The 21,437-nt window shown below is 45.0% G+C and overlaps 1 protein-coding gene across 1 annotated transcript in view; it reads right to left on the bottom strand.

Moving 5' to 3' along the window:
• Positions 1-21,437, bottom strand: part of DOCK2 (dedicator of cytokinesis 2) — a 2,333,210-nt gene that overhangs the window by 1,506,108 nt on the left and 805,665 nt on the right. Inside the window, exons 20-21 of the mRNA XM_086931425.1 lie at positions 13,961-14,050; positions 7,016-7,116 (exon numbers count right to left, since the gene is read on the bottom strand). Of these exons, the coding sequence (XP_086787551.1) occupies positions 7,016-7,116; positions 13,961-14,050 (191 nt within the window). The remainder of the gene's footprint in view (positions 1-7,015; positions 7,117-13,960; positions 14,051-21,437) is intronic.

Raw genomic sequence — 21,437 nt, 5'->3', positions numbered from 1 at the left:
GTGATGGGATTAAGCGGGGCATTGTATTGCAATTTTTGAGGCGCCACGCCCCTGATGTTGTTTTTCTTCAGGAGACTCATTTGATTGGCAATGCTTGCAAGGCCTTAGACCGCCGGGGTTATCGACTGATTGCACATGCGGGTTTCACCTCGGGTTCCCGGGGGGTGGGTATTATGGTAAAGTCTTCCCTTCCTCTTGCTGTCGACGATGTTATCCTTGATGGGCGTGGGCGGTATGCTGCTGTTTCGGGGAGGTGGGAGGGTAAACAGGTCGTGTTAGTTGCTGTCTATATCCCCCCGGGACTGCAAGCGACCACTTATGCTGATTTAGGCAGGACTCTTCTTGGGCTGCCAGACGGCTTGTTGATCCTGGGTGGGGACTTCAATTCTGTCATGTCCGGTGACTGCGACCGACTACCCCCTAGGGTGTTGCCGCAGTCCCAGATGTGGCTCAGTGAAATGGCTGACACTTTTGGCTTGGTTGATGTCTGGCGCTCACTACATCCCTCACTCCAACAATACACCTTTCACTCTGGAGCGCACGGCAGCCTCTCCCGTATCGATTATTTTCTTATGTTGGCCTCCACTCTGTCCACTGTACGTGAGATCCGGCATCTACCCCGGGGTATCTCGGATCACTCTCCCTTGCTGATTACGATTTCTGTGGGTGGCCCACCTGGTAATAGAATTCCCCCGATCCCTCCCTGGCATTTGAAAAACCCCCGGCTCCGCTCAGACTTGATTAAGGCAATAGACTGCTATTTTTCCGAGAATCTGGGCTCAGTCACTTCCCCCACTGTTCTTTGGGAGGCCTTCAAGACGGTTATTCGGGGTTCAGCCCTCTCACTCATTGCCACCGAGCGTAGGGTCAAAAGGGAGGCTGCTGTGGCTCTTGAAACCGAAATTATTGCGCTTGAAAGTGAGCTGGGTGGGAACGACACACCTGCACTGTTGCATGAATTGGAACTAAAACAAGCAGACTATAGAGCCTGTGTCACGGACGCTGCTAAATTGATGAGGTCCAATCAACTTGGTCGACTGTATGATGTGGGTGACAAGGCTAGCAAGCTTCTCGCATGGCTAGATAAGACTGAGCGTGCTAGTCGGGTTGTTCCCTCCATTGTTTGTGATTCTGGCGTGACTGTCTCTGATCCGGGTAAAGTTGTTGAATGCTTTGTTGACCATTTCCGTATGGTTTATACGCCTGTTAGTGATCGTGATGAGGCCGACTCCAGGTTGCTCCTGCGTGACATTGCCCTGCCTACTGTGTCTGAAGCGGACCACCTCGCTCTGGAGGCCCCCTTTACTGTTGACGAGATTGCCCTCGCAATTCGTTCCCTTCGCTCGGGTAAGGCAATGGGCCCTAATGGACTCCCCATTGAACTTTACAAACTTTGTCCCGACAAGATGGCCGCCCACTTGCGTCACATGTTTCTCGAGGCGGTTGAGGCCGGGTGCCTCCCCCTTGAGCAGCGCCTAGCTACTATAGTGGTCATTTATAAGGATGGCAAACCTCGTGATCGTTGTGCCTCATACCGCCCCATCTCCCTCCTTAATGCGGAACCCAAAATCCTCGCTAAGGTGTTGGCTAACCGTATGCTTACTGTGATTTGTGACCTGATCCACCCGGATCAATCCGGTTTCATCCCCCACAGGAACACTGCTCTTAATTTACGCAGGCTCCACAGTGTTCTCGCGAGAGCTTCTATTCTCGCCGAGCCGGCAGTAATCGCCTCCCTAGACGCCACGATGGCATTCGACACCATTGAATGGCCCTACCTGTGGGCAACCCTCGCCAAATTTGGCTTTGGCCCCAAGTTCATTGCATGGGTCAAACTTCTTTATGAACGGCCGCTAGCTCAGGTCGCGGTGAATGGAAGATGTTCAGACCCCTTTCCCCTGGGCCGCGGCACACGTCAAGGATGTCCCCTTTCTCCGCTTCTGTTTGCTCTGGCACTCGAGCCACTTGCCGCATGGCTCCGGTGGGAACCCTCGATCAAAGGGATCCGATGGTCCCCTGACCTCGAGGATCGTGTCTCCTTATACGCTGACGATATCCTCCTTTATCTTACTTCCCCTCAGAAGTCACTAAATGTTCTTTTCGACGTCCTCACTTCCTTCGGCAAGAACTCGGGACTGGTCATTAATTGGACCAAGTCCTGTGTCTACGCCATAGCTGGTACCCTACCGCCTCTTCCCCGCAGATTTCCAATCCTGGTAGCGACCGACGGATTTAAGTATCTGGGGGTCCATGTATCCATGATCTCTTCGGTCCGCTACGAGCGGAACTTGTATGCTCCGCTCCGCAGACTGAAGCAGGATGTTCGGAGATGGCGCGATCTCCCCCTATCTCCACTGGGCCGGGCGGCGCTTTTTAAAATGATGTCGCTTCCCCGCTTTCTCTATGCCCTGCAAAATTTCTTCGACCCCGTTCCGGCCCGCTATTTCCGTGAAGTCGAGAGTTTACAGCGACAACTTATCTGGGATGGCCGTGCCCGTATTGCCTTATCCAAGCTCACGCTCTCCTGGTACGACGGAGGTATTGCGCTACCAGACATTAGACGTTACTACTGGGCCTCACACCTGAGCGCCATCAACCATGCGACTTACTCTCCGGAGCCTGCCCCTGCCTTTGCATTAGATAAACTGCAGCTGCCCGGTGGTAACTTTAATAGGGCGCTGTACTCTAAGGCCCCCTTTCGACTCCTCACGGGCCCGACGAAATGCGCAGTGCGTGCATGGCGGGACGCTACAGTGGCCACGGGTTGGGGTGGTAGACTGACACGTATGACGCCACTGTATGACTCTGAACGACTGGGCAATCTGTGGAAGACGAAAGGGTTTGAGAAATGGGACATGATTGGGATTAGTACTGTGGGGGACCTTTGGACACGTGGCACGGTTAAGTCCTTTGAATCACTAAAGCTGGAGTACCGGCTTGATGATAGGGAGCACTTCCGATATATGCAGGTGAGACATGCCTTGTCCTCTGTCTTCCCCTCTGGTACGGACGTTCCGCAGTCCTCCCCGCTGGAGGATCGAGTTCTAGATGGCCACGTCCCAGACAGTACCATTTCTTTGATTTATAAGAAGCTTATAAATAACAGAGCTGACCAGCTCGAGAAGCTCCGGGCTGCCTGGACTGCTGACGGTCTCGAAATTGATGACGAGGACTGGCAGTCCGCTTTGTCCTCCCCTAAGGAGGTGGCTATTCCTGCTAGACTTCGCTTTGTTCAATTGAAAATCCTTCATCGTGTGTACCTCACTGGAATGCGACTGGTGCGAATGGGTCTGGCTACAGACGGACGCTGCAAGCGTGGCTGTGGAATGGATGGTACTTTTCTTCATGTTATGTGGGAATGTCCAATGATTGTAGCGTACTGGTCTAGGGTGCATGATGTTATGAGTCGTGTCACGGGGGTCCTATTGCTCCCTGAGGCGCGTCGCTGTCTGTTGAATGTGTGGGAACCGACTGATTGTACTGCTGCCCAGACACTTTGGGTCACCCTGGGCAATATGATCGCTAAGAGGGATATTGCGCAGCTCTGGGGCTCCCCTAGACCGCCAGTTCTGAGTGCCTGGAAAGAAAACATGGACTGGTCCATGTTCCGAGAGAAGACTGTATATGAGGCCCGGGGGCGTCCAGGGAAATGGTCCAGAGTTTGGGCTCCCTGGAATACCTACCGTGGAGACATCTGTTCACCTCCACTTGAGTACGAGATCCCCCTCCCCTCCTCTCCGTGATTTACGTTCCTCTCCTCTACTTATCACATGCCTTGCCCTCTTGCGCGCGTCACCCCCCCCTTGCCTTCGACATTTCTCCTGCATCAATTCCCCTCTCCCCCGCCTCCAGCAACCCTTGCCACTATGATACCATGTGTTTGTCTGTTTGTGTTCACTTCAACAAAAACATAAAATTAAACCTTTCTTATCCTATTGTATGATACTGTGCTCTCGCCGACAATGTTGATGTAATGGATCGCTCCAGCAACGGACTGCCTCATAATCCACTTTTCGCTTAGCCTGTCTTTGTCATAGCGGCCGGCCCTGCGGGGTTGTAGGCAGACGCTGTGTACTGTGCATTTGTAAATAAAGGTTTTAAAAAAAAAAAAAAAAAAAAAAAAATTCATAACTCCAGTTCTACTGATTGGATTTTTGTCATTTTGGTCTTGTTTTACTATTAATATTATTATTATTAAACCATTTATTAAGCGCCTGGTTACCCAAAACAGTGTGTCCCTGCGCTGTGTACTGCACAAAAAAGCTAAAGGCGAGACAGGGGTAAAACAATTAAGGATTTATAAAGGCGCCGGGATTAGACCTGGGGAAAAGGAAAGGTTTTGAGTTTTCTTCGGAACATGCTTTCGGAAGGCTCCATCCGAAGATCGAGCGGGAGATCGTTCCAGCATTTAGCCGCTAAAAATCTGAATGAGCGTCCGCCCATCCTGGCTCTGGTGATTTTAGGAAGTTTGAACATCATCCTTCCGGCTGATCTCAAGTCTCTGGTGGGGCAATGTATTGTTAGAAGGTTAAGGAGATAGGCCAGACCTTTGCCCTGAGCTATCCGATGAGCGAAACAAAGAGACTTAAATTTAATCCGCTCTCTTATAGGTAACCAGTGGAGTTTGGATAGAGCTGATTTACCTGATGCTCTACGAGGGAGTTTGAGTACTAGGCGAGCTGCTGCATTTTGAGCACATTGAAGTTGGTGTAATCCGTTTTGGCTCAACCCTAGGAGCAGAGCATTACCGAAGTCAAGGTGAGGGGTCACTAAGGCATGCACAATGGTTTTTCTGGAGTCAATTGGCAAAAGATCCAGAATCTTACTCATAACACTGTTTATTTGTCTAACCCTGTGTGACGTATTTTGTTGGTGTTTTTATTGTGTTACTGTGTGCTGCACACATACTTAACACATTTCCTCTTTAGATAAGCCTGACTTTTCTGTGCAAAGCTACCAGAGGGTGAGCACAGGTTATTCTTGTAGTGTGTATCTTGCTGACCCTGACTAGAGTGGTGGCTCAGGCTTGTGCAGGGTGCAGTGATGTAACAAAGGCCCCCACAGTGAGGGGGACCTGAACTCCAGGAGCCCTCTCAGCACAGTACTCTGGTCTGATATTGCATAAAAGAGTCAGGAGGAGGGCCCCTCCGTGTACTTTGCAGGGAGGCCCCCTCAAGTTTTGTTATGCCACTGGCAGGGTGCATACTCTGACAACCAGAAATCCCAGTTCTAACACTTGTCATTGAAAGTCCTCTTCTTAAGATGTATGCACTGCCAGAGCAGGGCTTCTGTGCTCTGGCAACTTTGGAACTCTATCTACCCTAATCTGTGTAAAAGGTCTGTTTTTTTCCTCTGATTAAGCAGGATTTAGATTAAACACACCTTTTTTGATAATTGAATGCCTCGTCTGCCCTTTTTGTCTTCCTTATGTCCTTAGTACCATGATCCGTTTTGATTGACATGCTCTCAGCAAATGTATAAATAAATAAACAGAACAGAAATGCTTTAAATTACATTTTATCTTTTGATGCATACTAATCATTTTGCTGGTTTTGTTTTGTAGTTTCATGGGAATACCCTTCTTCGAAACAAGGTCTGTACCTATAAGGACTTTAATTTCAGATGACATTGCAGTTTATAGAGATGTCAGATTGCAATGTTACTTATCTATAAAGAGAAGTATTTTTTCTCTGTTAAGCTATGCAAATAAGAGCCGGAAAATTGCCTGAGGAAAGTAAGTGGTTTACACCAATGCGATTTCGCTCGCTAAAGTTGTTGGGGATCTCAATCACAGCACAAAGTAAGTTTGTGGTCTCTCCCCCTTCGATATTTCAATTGAGATTCTTACATTGTTGATCATCAGTTCAGTTCTGGTCTCTGAAAATTGTCTGATCAGTTTGACAAGCTGTATATAGAATTATGAGGTGGCACTTTGCTGCTACATTGAAAAGAATAGTCCTAACTGAGTATTGTCTAGTGTATATCTAGCTCTAGGAGTATCAAGGCTTCCACATCATTAACAAGTTCATACAATTACTCTAAATAAGCCTGTTTCTAAATCAGTGGGTATCCAGAAAATATGATATGGAATCACTGTTACAGGATCTTTGCTAATCTATTTTGGTCGAACCATGTATATTTAATGTTGTGGTCAAGCTTTATTTATTAGCACATTGTATACCCCATTAATAGGATTTACTGAGCAATACATTGCTTAGTACAGTGGTAGTTGCAACAGTCTCTTCTACTGTTCTGTAAGAAAAGTATGTAGACAATTATCTGGCCACTTTGACCCTCAGTATGAGATGGCTGGAGCTAAATGGTGGGGATACGAGGGCTGTAAGTGGAGATTGCAGTCAGCATCTCTATCCCTAATTTTGTGAACCCAGAATGATCAGGTCAAAAACTACAGGTGTCAAGAAACCTGGGGAAAAGTGAGGTTTTCTTAGTTAGATACAGAGGAACATTTGGGGGATTCAGCGCTGAGATGTTGGCAAATGTGAGCCGTGGACGCCAGTAGATTGTTTTTTGTGGGCTGGGGGTCAATGATCAGGATAGTCTCCAAGGGTGCAGGGTAACAGTGGTACATTCTTTCCCCAAGCCAAGGTCCATTTCTGCTACTGAGCCAGAGGATTTTATTGGTTGCATTTCCAGACATGGTAAACTCGCACCTTGTATTCTTGTACCTGGTGATTTCAAGTATAGGAACTCCAGGCCATTCAAAATCAACTGTGGAAGATTGCCTGTCACCTCCCTGAACATTTGAAGCTGGCTGTCTTGTAATGTGGGCTCTGTGAGCTTCTGATGAGTAAAGAACTTTCTTACCAGCAAAACAGTCTTTATTTTTGTTACATATTCTCCAAATCGCATAGTCTACGGAGACTGACTTCCTCAGAAGTTAAGACATTGTGTCAGATTAAACAGGTTTCAGAAGATTTGATGACATGTCCCTTTAATTAAATTTACATTTTGAACAAAATCAAATTAATCATTATTAGTATATGTGTGTGCTTACTTGTATGCCAGAGTTGCACTAAAGTGCTGTTTGATGTAGGTGTCCAGAACAGTGTTGAAATGTTGAAATTTCCGATCAGCAATGAGTCCTATTATGTAAATCTATAAAGAAAAAAGCTGAATTAAAGTCATTATAAAATATTACAGATAAGTATATTATGAACATCCTACATTGCCTTATGCACATTACTGGTAGGATTGTCAGCTACTGTAGATTTAGGGCAGTTCATCTGCTGGCTGAATCAGTGGTATAATGCAAAATGATGCGGCCACCTACCGAATGCCATGAGAACCCACTGAGCTTTCCACATCTCACAGATATACACTGGCCTTGGGCAGAATTGTGACTTGCTGGGGGCTTTGGGGCCCCTGCACTGCAGGGGCTAAAGGGGCTTACATTACGCCCCTGGCCTGAACAATATTCTTTGACATACATTTGTTATTTACTTTGCAAGTATAGCTGGAAATGTTTATCAGCATAAATAAGACAACTGTACTTTACAGAATGGCCACCTTATTAGCAAGTGTATGCCGGGATCAAGGATCCTGCTGTGGTAGTGGTCTGCAAGCGGGCTTAATATGCTGCTGGTGCCAGCCCTGCCAAGCATATTACGAGCTGCATTTCAATCTTCCCTTTTAATGTTGGGTACCCTGCCATGATTATGGGGGCACTAACAGGCCGAATCTGGGCCTGGGGGCGCGTTCAGCGGGCCACATGTTGTGCCCCACTGGAATTACACTCTTGTTCCTCAATAGTCCATGTTACACAGCACATGAAGTATCTGGAATTTGAACTCTTGGCTTGTGCAAAGGAAGGTTCTCATCAGTTTATGCAGTGTACTGACATCTCCCTCTAGGCCACAGGAGTGGCAAGTCTTTCCTCAGTCCTCGTGTACATTCCATACTCCTTCATGGGAAAAATATGTGCTTTCCTGCCCTATCAATCAAACAGAAATTATAAAACGCAGCTAATCACTTGTGAGGGTATTCAGGCACTGGGAGCTAGGCTGCTCGGGTGGCATCAGTTGAATAGCCTGTCCCAGGATTTTACGGTAAGGTAGGATAAGGAGTGTCCTTCACAGTTACTTTGACAGATGCAGGGGTGTGTGTGAGGGAGAGGTGACGTGCAGGAGTCTGGAGGGTTCTGGTAGTTCAGGCGGTGGTTGATGTATGATAATCTCTTGGTTGTGCAGGGCTTTGTAGGTGTGGATCAGAATCTTGAATTGGCATCTCTTCATTACGGGGAACCAGTGGAGTTTCTTCAGGTGGAGGGTGATATGGGTCTGTCTGGGGAGGTAAAGGACGAGTCTAGTTGCTGAGTTCTGAATGGTCTGCAGTCTTTTTAGGAGTTGTGTGGTAATTTATATGTAGAGTGTGTTGCCTTAGTTCAATCGGCTGGTGACAAGGGCTTCATTGACAGTGTGTCTGGTGGAGACTGGGAGCCACTTGAAGCTCTTTTGGAGCAGGTGCAGAGTGAGGAAGCAGGTAAACACTGTGTTGATCTGGTTCCTCATGGTGAGTATGCTGTCCAAGATGACACAGAGGTTCCAGGCACAGTCTGTGGGGGTGAGAGAGGGTCCAAGTTCAGCAGGCAATCAGGAGTCATTCCAAGGGGAGGTGTTCCCACAGATCAGTACTTCTGTCTTGTTTGTGTTGAGCTTGAGGAAGTTGTTTTGCATTCAGGCGGTGACACTGGCCATGCACAGGTGGACTTGGGCCCTTTTGGTGGATGGGTCCTAGGATAGAGAGAGGATGGGTTGGGTGTTGTCTGCATAGGAAATGATGTTTAGTCCATGGTTTCTGACGATTTTGGCCAGGGGGTCATGTGGGTGTTGAAAAGAGTCGAGCTGAGGGATGAGCCTAGGAGGACGCCACAGATGATGCTCTTGGACTCCAAGGGGAATGGTGGAAGGCAGATTTCTGCGTTCTTCTGGTGAGGAAGGATGCCATACATTTAAGTACGTTCTCTTGGATTCCTATCTGATAAAGCCTCTTGATCAGGGTGTGGTGGGATGAAGGAGACCGAGAGGTCAAGGAGAATGAGGGTGGCCAATTCTCCCTGGTCAAGGAGGGTTCTGATGTTGTCTGTGGCTGTGATCAGGGCAGTTTCTGTGCTGTGGTTCATGCAAAATCTAGATTGGTATGCATCCGGGAGATTGCTGATCTCGAGGTGTTCTGTGAGTTGGCAGTTGATGAGCTTTTCAAGGACATTTACCGGAATGGAGAGCAGAGAGATGGGCCGTAGTTCTTTTGCTCGTTGAGGTCGGAGACCAGTTCTAGAGGAGTGATATGACTTCAGCATTTTTCCACTTATCTGGGAAGATGGTCGAGGTGATGGCTGTGTTGAAGATGGCTGTGACCTTATTGCTGATGGTCCTGTTGCCTAGGTGCTGGGGACAGGGGTCTGTGGGTGCTCCTGAGTGGACGGACTACATGATGTGCGCAGTGCTCTGCTTGGTGAGGGGGTCTCAAATGCGGATCCAGTGATCGAGGATAGCGACTGTGGGAGTGTGGAGGCTGAGGATGTCAGTGGCGATGGGCTGGGGTTCGAAAGTTTGTAGATGGCAGAAATCTTGTCATGGAAGAAGTCCGCCAGAATGTCCCAGAGCTCTTTGGAGGGGGCGTTGATGCTTTCAGTTGCCAAGGTGTTAGAGAACCCTTTGACATTGCTGAAAAGTTCTTTGCTGTGGTTGGATCTGGCTTAGATGCAGTTGGCTAGGACATTGCTTCTTGTCTTTTTCAGGAGTCGGGGTAGTGGTTGAGCAATGTCTTTGGATGGTGCAGTTGGTGGGCTCCTTGAATGAATGAATTAATGAATGAATGATCATATTGTAGAGGGTGAGATTTCCCCAAAGGCATCAAGGCGCTAGGGATAGAACCAGAAGTCATGATTTTTATTGGCAGACCACAACGGTTTGGGGGGGGGGGGAACATGCCGTTGGAAGACTCTTTTGATTCCTTCAGGACAGAATTATGAAGAGCCATTAGGACAACGTGTAGAGCCTTAAACAGAATTCTTTTTTCTAGAGAAAGCCAATGTAATTTGCAAATTGCTACGGAGACCGACTGGAATTTAGGAAGATCCATCACAAGTCTCACTGCTGCATTCTGTACAAGTAGCAGTTTATGAATGGATCCCTTGTTATTGTCCAGGTAGAGAGCGTTACAATAGTCCAACCTGGACAAGATTAGGGCAACAGCTTCCTGCTTTATAGAAGAGAGACAAAGACATGGAAAGATCTTCCTCAAGATCCGGATAACACCGAAACAGGTCGAAGCAGTACTATTGACCTGGGGTTCTAAAGAGAGTGAATTGTCGACTATAACACCAAGATTCTTTGCTGGTACAGCAGGGCTGAGGCATGGTCTGAGCATTTCAGGCCACCAGGAGTGAGATCATATGAATGGTTGGCTGCCAAAGACCAGGACCTCTGTTTTATCCCCATTGAGTCATAAATAGTTGTTTACAATCCAGCCGGCCCCGGCCCGCATACAGCTTTTAAAATTTGCTGCGAATGCTTCAATGCTGTTTGTGATGGACACAATTATTTGTATCATTAGCATAAGACAGAGCCTCGAGCCAGAAATATTTGATTACCTTGGTCAACAGAGAAACATAAATGTTAAATAAATTAGGACTCATTGAGGAACGTTGTGGAAATCCACAGAAGGTGGAAATATAGTCAGAATAAAATTGGGCCATCTTTACTCTTTGTGACCTATCTGTGAGAAATGAGGACAAAAGCTCCAGAGCAGAGCCTGATACCCCAATTCCTTGAAGACAATAAATCAGCCTTGTTGGCATCAAAGGAAAAGATAGGTCCAAAAGTATTAACAGAGAGTTATGCCCATCATCCACTTGGGTACGTATGTTGTTTACTGCAGATGTTAAAGCAGTCTCAGAGCTGTGGCCATTCCTGAAACCATATTGGGAGCCATCAAGCAGGTGATGTTGCTTCAGATAGGTGCTTAGTTGGGTATTTAGATGCTTCTCCATTGGGGTTGTCGAGCTGAAAGTTGAGGTCTCCGAGGAAAATCTAGTGTTTGGTATAGATGGCTTGTGAAGCTATGAGGTCTGGGGTGCTGTTTCAGAAACTGGGGCATGATCCTGGAAGTCTTTAGGTGAGAGTGCCTCTAATGGGGGTTTTGCCATCTGATCCATGATCGGGCTAGTGTTGTCTGTGGCTGTGGTGTAGTAGATGCATTCTTTGTCGACCATGGCAAACCCACCTCGGTGTATGTTGATGCGGTCACAGTGTGCAATCTTGTGCAATGGAGAGCGGCCATGATGATAATGGGTATAGATGCAGGGTTGAGCCAGGTTTATGTGAGGAAGACAACATCAGAAGTGAGGGATGTAATAGTGACCCAGATCTCAGTGGCAATTTTGCAGAGTGATTGTGTGTGGAGCAGAAGGCAATGGAGTTGACCAAGTGCAGTCGCAGTTGGCGTGGTGATGGTGGTTCCATTTGCGGTGCTCTGGTATTGCAGGAGAAGAGACAGTGGTGGCATATGAAGGGTCCTATTGTAAAGCGTGGAGAGGTGAAGCAGCAGTTGTTGCGGAGTCCGGGGTCCATGAGAAAGTTGATTATTAGTCCAGGCAGATTGTTGTCCACCACATGTTGTTACTATTCTTCTTAAGTGCATTAAAGATTTCGGTAAATTAAATGAAAGCTCAACGTCTGGTAGCTATGACACAGAACAGACCGGCTTAACTTAAAAATGTGTAAAATATTTAGAAGTACCAAAACAGTTAGAAAGTGGAAAACACAACACAATAAAAATCCACTCGAAGTTATAAAAGCAGAGAATTATTTATTGAACATAATGTCCCCAAAAAAACATAAATCCAATAATGGAAACCGAAGAGATGACTTTTTAAACATTTAAACAAAAATAGTGCTAAACAGTGTTGAGCCAACAGCAGTTATCTGATTGAGCTTGACCAAGACCTGGGTATGATTTAATGTCAAACGTGATGGAGCATAGATTGACTACAGAAACTAGGTTTGACTCGATCGATAGCCTACCTTTTGACTTGATCTCTGAAATGGAAGTCAATATCCTCAGAGGGGCAAGGTTGCGGATGTGGCTGAGAAGGGCTCCAAGAGGCCGGATAGCCTTTAGTCAAGGTCCTGGTGATTCAGATGGCTTTTGGCCGGAAAACTCTTAGCGTGAGAAATTCAAATTTGTGCTCAAAGAAAGTCGCTTGCCGGATGGATACTTTTGGAGCCTTCACTTAGTCTACATTTGAGCTTAGTCACTTTTTTATAGCTCAGAATCCTTCAGCAGAGCAAGGTTGTAAGTTGTAACTGAACAGCGCCCCACAAAGCTTGATACCCTCTCCAAGACATCCCGCTGCAATGGATATGCTGCTAGGCAAAAGCTCCAAGCAGGAGCAACATGAATCTTTGAGCAGCAATGCACCTTCATTGGATTAATCTGGCAGGTTTGTCCCAGCTCTCTGGAGGTTATTGGAGCTAAAATATTTTTAAGTCTTTGGTTTTCAGTATGCAAAAAGTCCACTTTGACACAGCCAATGGCCCCAGAACCCAAGGAACATCCCTTGGGAGTCAATACTCACTGCAGCAGAAGCCACAAGTGTAGATCCAGTTGGAACTGGTGAGCTTGGCTCTTTAGGAAAAAGGGGTTTCGTACAACTTTTTGCAGCGCTCTATCTTAACAGGAGGTCAGCTTAACTGACTCTTAAAGTCCAATTCTTTATCATGGGTACAAGTTCCCACTTGCCGTGCAGGTTTCCTCACAGTCTCAAAGGCATGTGCAGTCCTTCTTCTGCCTCCCACAGCTCCAGCAGTGCTCTGAAGAAGGTACCATGCCTGACACCAGTTTGTAGGTGGGAGAGACTTCTGGCCCCTCTCTGACTAGTAGGGAAAAGGTCCCCAGGTGTAACCCTACCCACTTTGAAAGCAGTTTCTGTTTGCCCCATGAAGGCAATAAGTTCAATTTGAGTAGGGGGCAGTAGTATCAATGCCCTAGGTCACTGCCCTCTGAACAAGTACCTCACCTCTCAGACTGAAGGCTGGCTAACTGGAACGATCTTCCTTCTTCTCTGATGGTGATATGAGCCCAAGAGGAGGAGCAAGAGAAGGAATACAGGGGAGAATGTATGAAATTGAAAACAGCAGGCATGCGGTTTTCAATAACACATGAGCTTTTTGGGTTACATACACAGAGTATGACCACACAACTGGAGGCATCATACCCCTAATACATTCTAGAACTAGCTTCCTCACCTTTTACAGTTATGGGAAATAAAAGAGTCCATTTATAAAAGACTACAACGATTACAACAGGGAGGGAGAGCTAAGGGTGCAAGTAACCTTGCCTGGACAAACTACTATAGATCAACTGCCACCAAATGCTGGTCTTGTTTTTGCCTGATTATGGGTATGGGTCTCGTCCAAACAATAAACGAATTGTCATGTGAGTGTACTTCTATAAAGTGTATAAATCTGTTGGTGAGCAAAAACTAAAAACAAGTCGATCATACGGCTATCACACATCATGGAACTCATTACACAGTGTCTTCCACAGGAACAAATACTGGGTTGATAACAATGGCAAAATGAAGAGAAGGATGTGACGCTGCTGACTGAACCAGGGAGGACTGACCCACAATTATGATACTCCACATGGGTGTCATCTTCATGGTTTAATTTTCACTCTTCTTTTTCAGTGAAGAGAACTCAATACAAATTGTTTACCAGAACTGCCAGTATACTTTAATGTTCTGTCTGGTGGTGTACAGGCATTCATAAGCTGAAATATGAAACACCATTTTCAGAGGCATTTCACAAGAGGTATGCAATCAATAAAACATTAAAAAGTTTTCTTTTATATGTTACAGATATGGTAGAAGAACATGAGCAGTTACAGAAATAGACAGAGACCAAAGAATGCTCTAGTATACTATGCGGGCACTTACCAGTGCATCAAAGACGAGAATGTCATATTGTTCACAGTGGGAATGTTCCATCATAATGTTAAATAGGGCATCCAATGTATCTTGAAGAAACTAGAACAGCAAAAAACAATATTTTTGTGATCATTATTACTCAGTCATGTGCTTTGAAATTCTTATGAAAAGAGGATTGTGACACAGTTTGCATGCATCAAAAGAGGAGCAGACACACTGTGAATGTGAAATCTCCTAAGGCTCTGTAATACTTCAGAACTAAGATTGACCTTCCCTGGCTTCTTTTCATCTCTCTTATTGTTCCTCTTTGTTTATGGATTTACAGCTTTTTGCTGTGCCTTGTTGCTCTGCTTCTATGCAGTATGGAGGATCAGAGAGACGTTAGTGCCAGCGAGATTCAGAGGCTCTCAGCTTGCATGAGGCATCAATACGTTTTGTACATTTCGGATACGCGGCAATTATATCTACAGTGCAGTTAAAGACACGCGCCAAGCTCACCTTCTCGTCTGAATTCTAACTTTCTACAATTATTCCATTGTTGATGGAACTGTTTACTTCAATACCAATATATTTGGTATGGCTCAATACTATTGCAAGACGTATTGGAAGACCGATATGAATACTCATTTTACGAAATGAAATACTAAACAATAATACAAGAAAGGTCACCTAGCAATTTCCTCACAACCTTCTCGACACGTGACATCCAGTCCAAGAATAACAAGGCAAGCAGGGGTCAGTTTTACTTTGATATCCCTGCACCATGGCTTGGCAAATTGGGCTGATTACATCCGCTTCAGCATTTGACTCCGGGGTAGCGAGAGGTGACAGGCTTGTCAGGCAGGTCGTCGGGGTTGCAAAATGTCGTAACTCAACAATCACCTTGCAGCATAATAAATGTCTGTCCACCCTAGTGTTTTACTACAGAAAAAAAGTATTTATTACAGAAACTCTTAAGAGGGAATTCTACACAGGAATTAGTAACATGCACCTACTGCACCTTGGGATGACACCCACTTCATCCCTGGGTGTCCCTCCACTGAAAAGGGTAGGCAGGCACCCCGTGCGGTTACGGTGTCTGCAGCAAGTATAAAAGTTAATCTGCCCCTTATCCCCGTACATGTTAAGCCACACTCAATTCAGAACAGCACCCTTTTAAAGTCCCACCAACTACAGGTCTCTATGTGCAAATCACAGCCACAAGCAAACTGGCAACATGTGCCTTCACTCGCTTGCTACTAGAGCCAGTTCAGGCAGGCCGAGGCAAGACACAAAAGTGGGGACCACCTTCTGAGGCACTTCAGCACAAATACAAGTAGTTGGAAGTGCCTCAGTAAACAGTAGCCAGTGTACGTACCTCTTGACTTCTGACCTGCTCTTAGGGTGCTTCGAGATATGATGCAGATGGGCCACACTAAAAGAAGATGGATCAAAAGGGTACAAAAGACAGCCGTGGGAACACTTCTTGATCATGGCTGCAAGAACCACTGCAGATACCCTTCATGGTTGGCTGCAGCCACACTTCTTGGCACAGTTGCGAGGTTGGCCATAGATTCGAAATTCTGGCACAAAACCACATTACCAGAGAGCCTGGAACTCACCACTCCTGGGGCTCACAGATCACTTTTCTCCATTGTGCTTCTCCTGACAGATCTTTTTTGTACTGGGCTATTGCTGCTTTTGGCTCACTCTGGGCAGTCACACCTCCTGCAGGGTTGTCAGGCTCCTTTCCTCTCTTAGCAAGCAAGCTTGCTTCGGTGTGCTACAGATCAAATGAGTACCTACTTCCAGCAAGTAAGAACTTTAGTGATAACCCCTCACCTATGAGAAGCTGGCTACATATTAGAAAACAGCTCTAGTTGCACAGCAGTTTTGAGAATATTATTCAGAGCATTCCCTTCCTTTGTCAAAGTGCCTAAAACTGAAATAGGAATTGGGGCAGTGGTTCTCATTTTTATGCATTCAAGGCCGGCAGGTCATGTGGATCCACTAGATGCATTTTCGCAATTAACAACCAGTTTCGGGTGGATCTTCTTTTAGGTGTCTTTCCCATGGCTGCTTTTCCAGAAATGTGCTGGTGATGGGGAGAGGAGTCACAATACGGCAGCACACATGAGACAGATACAGTCTTGGGTCTCCAGTCACTCCAACATGGACGACCTATTGAGTGATAATGCTCTGGGCAAGGGGTGGAGGGCAAAAATGCCCATGACCAAAGGTGTGAGAGAGTGGAGATGAGCACCTGCGTTAAGCCATGACAGATATGGCCTGACGGTGAAGGGCTGTTGCAGTATCCTGCCACTTTAATATCCTTGCCTAATCTAATGCAAAACATGCCTTTCTCGTTTTCTGCAAAAAATGCTTTTTTTTTGGTAATTGAATATGAGGTATTTAGCAATGTTCCCTGAATCAGGTGCCTTCAATGTGCCTATAAGTTTCCAAAAAGTAGCAGCCCAATATCTTGAGAGCCCTTCTGGGCTTCTCAAAAGAGTCCAACAAATGCTACCAATGCCCCCTTCTGCTTTCAAACCAAACCATGCCCTCCTGCAAGATCCTCTCCAGGCTTCTTTGGTTTTTCTTTACCAGTTTTGATTCTCACTTGTTGATCAAACAAAGCCACAGATGCCGGCGTTCCTCCTATTAGGAACATTCCTTAACTTTAGGGTCATCACTTCCAACACCAACATGGTGTTCCATGCCAGAGGGGCATGACAATGGTATGTATTATTCAGTATTTGCTTGCTTTTTCCTTCTAGGTATATATAGGGATTTATGGTTTGAAACTCTGCTTAGGGGAGCTCAGCTTGGGTCAGTTATACCAAAGAATCTCCCCCTAGAATGACCTCCGGCAAGGGTGGGTTTTAGCACCCCTGCTTTTTAGTCTATTTTTAGATGACCTGTCTGCTTTTATTTCCCAATCCAAGTATTTTCCCCCTAAAGTTGGGAAATAGATCATTGAATGACTGCTATAGGCAGACGAACTGGTACTACTGCAGTGTACTCCAATTGGTCTGCAGGGGAAATTAGATTCTTTAGCAACTTATAGTAAGCAAAACCAGCTTTGTATTAACCTGGAAAAGACCAAAATCTTGTTTTTTTGGAAACATTTTAAGAAATTCAGTTGGTACTTCGACACAAGGGATGTGGAGCAGGTCGACCAATATAAATATTTGGGTCTGACCTTTAGGAGAAACCTGAACTGGGAGATGCACGGGATGATATCATGCAGAAGGCCCCATTGCAGGGCAGATGTCGATTAAGATTTAATAGTAGATTTGGGGGGCTTTCCCATACTCCACTACTAAAGGCCTACGAAGGGAAGATTGATTTCTCCGTTGGGTTTGTATGGGGGTGAGTTTTTTCCCCTTGATCCGTAATATGAATGGCATAGATTAGAAGGGGCATTGCTTAGAAGGCTTTTATCTCTCCCCAAGGGCACCATGATACAAGCTGTGAGGAGAAAGTGTAAGTTGGTCTCCTGGAACCTGATGGCCTTTACTCGGGCCCTAAGATATTTTAATACATTCGCTGAAGATGATGAGATGTCCAAAGATTCCAAATTGTTCTGGGAAGAGATTCAAGGAAGTGAAAGAAGGTGGGCAAAGTATGTAAAAACTAGATTAATTTGTTTTAGGAACCTCCATACAGATAGTGGCACAATTACATCCTGGTCCCCCTTCCCAGGCAAGCATGCATTGAAAGTCTGCTGCTTTGGTCTCTGAATCCAATGACCTGTTCTACCTCAGCAAGAAACCAGCTATCAGCTTCTCAATTTCGACTCTGGCCCAGGACACTGTCTTTCCCTACTTGTTACAGTTACCAGATCCAGGGTTGAGAAATGAAATATTAAGTGTCACGGTGGGATGTAATCCAATCTACTCATTCCGCCCATACCAGGTCAGGGTACACGTTAATAGTGGCCCCTGCCCCCTGAATGCAACATGTTTTTTGCTGTATATATTAATGGTCTTTTATTTTGCACACCGAATTAAGTTTTTAAGACTTCTGTTTTTTAAATATGATACTTTCCATAGGAAGAAAGCTGTGAAGTTGTGATCAGAAATGAGTTATGTAGATGCAGTAGTTGGAATTGGTCAGTTATTTCAATCTGTTAAACATAATTTTAATGATGAATTATAGTGGGAAGGGGTTGGCCGGTTGTAAGATGGGGCCATTTTATTGATTTTAATTGTTAAATGTGTTTTTGGAATGTTTTATGGACAACTGTCTAAATAAACTTATTTTCTACCTACCTGCCTTTGGGTTCACTCTGGTTCTGTCTTGAAGCACAGTTCTATTCTCCTGAGAGTTAGGGACCTTCTCTTTTAACACAGTTTAACTAACAATCATTTGTTAAATGTAGGTACTAGCCTGATGCCAGATGTAGTAACCCCTTTGTCTGCATTTGCACAACATTTGACATTTCTCTAACGTGCAGAGATTTAATGATTTATAATTAAAAGGATAAGAAACATTAATCTCAAAAGGAATATCTTTCAAAATTATATTTACATATACTAATTGGGATTTGTGATAGAAACGTTGAAATGTGAGATTGAACTGCTGATCTATCACACAGCGCAGTACCTTTCCAAATGAGAGGCTGACTTAAAGTGCTCCTACTGGGCATTACATTTTTCACAGCATGAGTCAACAGCAACATTGCAGAACAACGCGACTCATTTTTTTTATATTAAAAAGATCAAATAAAATAAACGCAATCAAAGAGCAGTCTACTTCTCTTGTTATGTTTCATTAGCAGCCGGTTCAAATGTTGAGTTTGCTCAGCCAATCAGAAGGCGCTAACTTTGTAGTTTGCCTGCATTCTAAATTCTGTAGCAAGGACAGGATACAGGCTTCGGATCTACCAATTTGCATGTGTTAGGTGAAATTAAAGGGAAGGGGGCTAATAGCGGTACTTCCAACATGCAGCCTGACATTGACAGTTGTTAAAAACCCATGCCCTCATTAAGCAGATTGTGCATTCTTCTCGGACCCTTAACTGCTTCATTCTCTGAAAATCACATGACCTGCCATCACTTCTGATGTTTCCTTCTCCCTGTGTATTTTAAAGCGCATCCTTATGAGAAACGCAGCTCTCTAGTCAGAGTAGAATACCTACAGGTACATATCATTTAAATAACAGATGTTCGTCAGTTCAGAAACAACATTTCGTTGCAAAAGAAAATGAGAACATCTGGCGCGGATCTGAAAGTCATTATTTCTGAATAAGCTCATTGAACGTTTCCGATGCATAGAAGGTACAAGGCACTAAAGCAACAGCCCTGCTCGCACCTGCACTTCCCTTGAAGCGGCCTTATCTCCAGCTGCTAAAAGTATATCAGTAAAAGCACAATGTGTTTAAAATGTAATAACAGAATCTCAAAGAGCGCGGTCCACATTCATGCTTTACTTAATGGATGGCATTCCATCTACTATTCTTTGAATCGTAGGCCTATTGTCTTTCCTGCCTCCATGGGACCAGAGCACAGGCCTCATACACTTGACGCCATTGTCAAAAATCTGAGTCCTTCAGTTACAATTAGTTTTCAGCGTTGAACTTAAAACTCCCCCAGGGAAAAGTTCCAAACAAGGTAAAACTAAAAAGATAGTCAAGAGTCAAGTATGTTGCAAAACTGCCGATCCAAGGTGCCCACACTCCCATTTGCCAGAGATATTTCCTGCATTTTTAAGTTGAGCATTTCACGGTAACTGTGGCCGTTCATAGGTCATGATCATAAGGCGTACACCCATAAAGTTGTGGCTTAGAGGCCATTCACAAACTTTTCGAATGCCCTTTCCACACTTTAATTTTAAACCTACAATTGATAGTGTAAGGAGTAAGAGTGTGAAAAGGCGTTGAGAATATTTTCCTGCGACAATGTAGGAAGCAAAGACTTTACATGAAAACTTATTCGATTGTTTCAAAAATATCAAAAGCTTTTACAAGCAACTGATGTACAGCACCGCAAAAACTGCGCGAATATGTGGTTAGGGAAAGCAGATGGATGCTAGGAAAGCTACACAAAACATAATTTTGACTCCAGTTTGTCAGAGTTATTTGGGAATGAGGCATGAAGTTCAATGTTTGGGCAACTGAAGATATCCGATCCCATAAGGAGAACGGGGAACACGTGTTTAGTTAATGAGACAAGCCAGGACGCCTCTAGGCACCAGTATAGCCTGCAGTTCTTTTAGGCCGAAGACGCGAAGACCGTACGCTTTCAGAAGACAGACAGATTGCCCCTCTGCTGATTCCCTATCCTCACCATACTGTGAAACAAATGCGCCTTGAATAGCGGAATTGGTGCACAGACACTATCGATATTTAAAGGCATGAGTCTATGTCTCTATTATCAGGAGCGTTCTTCTTCAAGCAAATGACGTAACTCAATTAGAATGTTTTAATTGCATCCAAAGAAGATAAAAACAACAATAAATGCCATCAATATTTCACACTTTGTGGTGATATAAGTACAAGTAGAATGCCAAAATTTCGAAAAAGTTCATATAGATTCATGTAGACTGTTGATAGTCTATGGGACTATGATTCGGGTTAAGCAGTCAAACAAAGCAAGGGTCGTTCTGCAAACAAGAAATTAAATCGGCTGTACTAAAAGCAGATATTAAAATGATACAATACACAAAGTGCAAAAGAAATGATTGAAAACTAAATTTATCTGCGTGGGTGAATTGTCCCTCAGAATCCCTCATCTTTTACTGGGTCAGAATCATAGATCAATCACTTCCAGGTAGGATGACAGTGAGAAACGTGATATCGCTGAAAGTCACTGCATCTCAGCTGATTAAATGATAATAGGAATCAGATAGTAATGAAGAAATGTGAATTGCTAGCATGTCCCTTGCCTTCACAAAAATATATTGTGGACAACATCCTTCCATGTAAACGACGTCTAACATGAATGGCAATGATGGCATTAATTTATTTAAACTTGTCTATGGGTTAGGTGTCTCTTATTTGCTTGCAGGTCTGAAAATAAGGGAATAAGCGATGAAAACAAGTGCTGCCTCTAATGAGCACTTGAATTTATCTAGGAATGCCTGAAGCCTATGGTGATATTTTAAAGACCAGTGAAACCAGATCCCATTTTTACCTGCAGGTTTGAAAATAAGGGTTAAAGAATGAAAAAATGTCCTAGCTTTAATGAGCACTTGGATTTATCTAGGAATTCCTCAGGCGTAAGGTGACATTTTAAGGAGTTTTGGAATCAGTTCTCACTGAGTGAAGTCATAAATTATTCATGACATAAGTAGAAGCAGTTGGTGCAGCTGCCTCCCCACATGATCTGATCACACCTTCTGGAAAGGGGCGACCACTCGGTCCCCCCGAACGTATGGCAGAGTGCCTCGATCCCCCCGGGAAGCCATTTTTGGGCGGGAGGCGCGTCTCGGCTGGTATGCCCGAAGCGGCGTAGCTGGGGCGCGCCCTTTCCCGCCCTAGAGTGGGCTGGCCTAGACACTGACG

Source organism: Lissotriton vulgaris, chromosome 7, assembly GCF_964263255.1.
Source record: "Lissotriton vulgaris chromosome 7, aLisVul1.2, whole genome shotgun sequence".
Lineage (NCBI taxonomy): Eukaryota > Metazoa > Chordata > Amphibia > Caudata > Salamandridae > Lissotriton > Lissotriton vulgaris.
The sequence above is the reverse complement of the archived record's forward strand: the minus strand, read 5'-3'. Positions and strand labels throughout refer to the sequence as shown.